This window comes from Mastomys coucha, chromosome X (genome assembly GCF_008632895.1).
Source record: "Mastomys coucha isolate ucsf_1 chromosome X, UCSF_Mcou_1, whole genome shotgun sequence".
NCBI lineage: Eukaryota > Metazoa > Chordata > Mammalia > Rodentia > Muridae > Mastomys > Mastomys coucha.
In genome coordinates, this window is record NC_045030.1 from 123,538,642 (window position 1) to 123,543,440 (window position 4,799).

The 4,799-nt window shown below is 28.0% G+C and overlaps 1 protein-coding gene across 1 annotated transcript in view; it reads left to right on the plus strand.

Moving 5' to 3' along the window:
• Diaph2 (diaphanous related formin 2) overlaps positions 1-4,799 on the plus strand; it is a 555,303-nt gene that overhangs the window by 199,665 nt on the left and 350,839 nt on the right. Inside the window, exon 10 of the mRNA XM_031375373.1 lies at positions 1,506-1,616. Within this exon, the coding sequence (XP_031231233.1) occupies positions 1,506-1,616 (111 nt within the window). The remainder of the gene's footprint in view (positions 1-1,505; positions 1,617-4,799) is intronic.

The window sequence follows — 4,799 nt, forward strand, 5'->3', positions numbered from 1 at the left end:
CTCTAACCCATCACCAGCCCTAATTCTACATATTTACTCCTATCTCCACATACTTACTCTCTCTCCAGCCCCAAGCCCTTGTGGGTTAAATACTTTCCCTGGTCCCAATCAGCGTCAGCTACGTAGCAAAGTATAATAGGCTGCAGGAAAATCATGGCAGCTTGCATCACAAACTAGAGGCACTCAGCTTCTCCAACTAAGGGCTTGATTATCAATGCTCTCTGCTCTGGCCGGAAACCAGGTGTTCAAAATATATGTATAGGGTGGCAGCTGCGGCTCCCCACAAGTTTTGTTCATTAAACAAAAATTATTTAATGTTCCTTAGTAGATTTGATACAGTAGCCTAATTTGGCTAGTAAATTGAGTGTCTAATATTTTGGTACAAAAGCAAAGGAATGTACCATTTAATGTGTTTTCATTGTTTTGAAAGAAATAACATGCAATACAAGGTTTGTTGAAGTCAAGTCAAAATTCATTTGAAGTATTTTTCTTTTGTCACAGTTTTCCCAAATATTTCTAATTCATTCATTTTTTTATAAATTCTTAAAATATTTTCAAAATTTGATATTTTCCCTGAGATTTCGTATAATCAACTCTTCTCTGTAATCTACTTTCATCAGTATAAATGTACAGAATTTCTGTTCATGGATTAGTCAGTTGCCATACACCTCAGCAGTGTTTTCTAAAACTTTAATTTCATAAAAATGTGTAGAATATCTGAAAACAAGCATTTTATTGATCGATTTCTGGTTTATAATTCCAAAAGTAAATCTTTTCTTTTATTTTTCTTTTTAAAAATAATAGCAATTCAAGTAATTGTAAAGAAAATTTGTACTTCTGTTTATGAAACATTTCATTTCCAAAAGATCGTTCATATGTTCATTAATATACAATATATATTATCCAGTGTATCATAGTTCTTTCTAATTAATATTAATCCATTTAAATATATTTTTACATGTTTAGTTCTCTCTACTAATTTTTAATTCAGTATTATATATTTTGTGTAAATGTATCTTGATAAAGTCATGGAAAGAATGCAAGTTAACAGAGTGTCATCTCAACGTTATATAATATACTTTCATGGGTTTATTTGATTTAGATTGGAATATATTTATATATATATATATAATTTAGTTATCTTACTATTTGAGGACAACTAGATTTGAAGGGTATATTTTATGACCTTTTCAAAGGACTGAGTGTTTATTCTTTGGGAATTTGGAGTATCTTAATGCAATTTAAATATCCTTTCTTAGTGTTTACCAAAGAAAATACACTTAACTGTCATACCATTGTTAAATTATGTTGAATAACATAATCTTGATTGATAACATTGTTGTTTGTACGACAAAGTCATAATCATCATAATATATACAGAAATATTTGCATTTGTTATTTTTTCATATAAAAATGCCTTTGGTGAATGTGTTACCTTCTTGTATTAAGTAAATATATCTTTAGGGAACCTAAGTATATAAATGAAATTTACTTTCTCTTTGTAGGTGGCCTGCATGCAGTTCATAAATGCACTTGTCACTTCTCCATATGATCTTGATTTTCGAATTCATTTGAGGAATGAATTCCTCCGTTGTGGACTAAAAGCAATGCTCCCTGTAAGTTTAATATATCCATTTATTATGATGTTGAACTTTTATTTATTTTTTTACTCTTCAAGTAACAGTACATTTTGAAGCAGAGAACTAATTTGTCTTTTGCTATTGCCTCAAATAAAACATTAGTTATATTGTAAGCTTTGTTTTTTATATTGTGATAGTTGTACTCTCACTATATTATGGATGATTCTTAATTTAATTAATGATGTGACTCAAACATAATACCTTTTGACCTAATCATAGGGGATTATTTTCTCTTATTTTTGAGACTTCAGAATGTGAAAACCAAGTTTTTATTCATTCATTTATTGATTCTGAAAATATATTTTTCATTTAAATATTTTATGCCTTCCCTTTTTACATTTTACATTGATTTCATTTGAAGGCAATATAAGTATGTAAATATATTTGTTTATGATATTCAGGATACTTTGCTTAAACATAGTATTCTTATTAGGTTGCTTTTGAGTTTTTTTCAAAGAGAAAGAGTTTCATCACTTAATTGTATGTGAATGTTCTTTCTAATTACAGTAATGACAAACTGTATTTAGAATCATTTTGTAGTCTCTCTGTGATAAATGAGTACCCTCACTCTGTAAATTCTAGTACATAGTGTTTACCTTATTATTGTTTATTATAGATATTTTCTGAAAATGACTTTTTAAAATTAATGTTATTATTTATGATTTGAGAAGTTCATACAGTGGATTCTATATTCTTTCTCTTTGCCCAAAACTCCTATATCTTTCCCCACCCCCATACCTAGCCAACATCATGTTCTTTATCTCTTTGAAATAACATCAAAACCAACAAAAAACATGGTTTGTGGTGTATATATCCAATATCATTTCATTGATGAAAATTGATTTTCCCTCTGCAAGCAGATTTAAAATGTGAACAGATTCTTGGATAGGGTAGATATTTTTCTTTAACTATTACATCTCTGTTATGTTCTTATTAAAATCTCTTGATTTCTTTGCCTGAAGAAAATGGAAAGCATTCTGTTTCTTGTCCTGAAGTTTTGTAATGATGTTCAACTTATAAGAGAATATTTTAAGAGAATATATCCTTCCTCAAAGACAGAGTGTCAAAATCATATGGAGAGTGGGTTAAGAATGTGGATTTGAAGATAAACTTCCCTGGTATTTTTTTATTAAAAACAGAATCTAGACCAATAGGTCATCATTTCTTTACTCCCATACATTTCTTTATTCTTTGTAATTGTTGTCATTTAGTTATCAAGATTTAGTAAGGATAAAATGGTCATACTTCAGTATGTACTACATGTTCCTTGAATGTCAATGAGTACATAATTTACACCAATTAACTAAATATTTTCATATAAAGACATCTTTGTATGGTCATTGAACCTCAAATATATTAATAGGTAAGCACAAGCCTATCAAATGTTTGTTTGATATTTATCCTTATTTTATAAATAACTCAAATAAGAGGATTTCTCTTTTTCTAGCATAGAACTTAATAAAAGCTATGAATTAGTTATATTTAATTTTGGCATGTAGATCAACAGTTATAACTTTCTAGTATAATCAATTGATACGGAAAATAGTGTAGTATTTCAATAATTTTTGAAATCAATCCAATATTCTTAGCAGTAAGATACAGAAAATAGTATAGTATTTCAATAACTTTTGAAATCAACCCAATATTCGTAGCAGTAAGTTTTAGAATTCATTATCAGAATCTTCATGACAAAACAGTTAATTTTAATATATTATGTGAACATTTATCTTCATAGTGCCTCTATCATTATAGCTATAGTCATGCTCTTAAACATAATAAAGATTACTCACATTTGATGAATTTGCTTTAGTAGGTTGGTATAAATGAATTGATTTATATTCTATAGCAACTCTTAAATATATTTGAGTTTGAAATAATTTATATCAATTTATTTTAACATTGCTGCCTTTTGTTTAGATACACAAATTGACTATTAAGTAAATCAGGTTATAAAGGAACAATCCATCATAAATAATATTTGTAAGGAATGGGCATACTTTAAATGCTTTTGATTATATGCTGATGTGTGATATAGCTGTGTTATATCTGTCATATTCACTTTTAGTATGTGAAGATTATGTAAGTCATCAAATGTTTATTTTCTCAGGTATTTAAGGCAATATCATTCAGACTTTGATGTTTGAAAGGAAAAGTTATCAATATAAATGAATATGTGTTATATATATGTATATGTATATTAGGGTTAGAAAAGTATTTAAAAACAATATGTTTTATATTTACACACCCATATATCTTGCTAAATAATTTACATACTTCATTAATTATTATTTTCCTTGAAAATTTTTAATTGTACATACAATTTTTTACCTTGTAATTAAGTTCTGGTAGTATTGAAATGGTGGTATTATTGAACTTGCTTTATTTCCAAACATGAGTTTAAGGAGAATTTATTGTTAAAAATTCATTTTTTGATGTTTTGGAAGTTTTCTGGGTATGACAGCCTTCTGTTTTCACATGGCAATATGACTTATAGGTATTACATAATTCTGTAATCCAATAAATCTCTTCTTCTTAAAAATAGATAGTTCAATCCAAAGCAAGTTCTTAGTTTAAAAGAAGTAAAGTATAAATAATTTTATTTCTTATATGACGTATATGAAATTATTCAGAAATATTTAAAATTAATTTTATATGTGTTACAGGTAAACATTTAGTAAATTCTTAGTGTGGAGATTCAAGAAAGAACATCAAAAAATGTTTTGATTTGGGTTTTCACTCAGCAATAGCCATTACATCCCTTTTCAATGTTGTTCTTGAATAAAAGTAGAAACAAAAGTAGAAAGAAGATAAACATCCCATTTTCTTCGTTTATGTAATTTGAAGTACACCTTACTTGCATTTCTTTTTAGAACTCAAGCTCAGCTCTGAACATCATAAACCCAGTTTGGGTATCACCCTTGAGCATCCATTCTTGTGATTATCGGTTTGAGTTTTCAAAGCTGCAACTTAATGGACAAATATTAAGAGATATTCCAGGTGATATATATTAAGCCCAACAATCTCTAGTGTGGCATGCTTCCAAACTTTATTATATTATTTTTGGGGAAATTATCAGAGGTTTGTAATGCATGTGCTTATGATGTATTACAAAAACAAATCTTTGATGCCCAAGATGGTATTTTGTGATGAGGCTAAGGG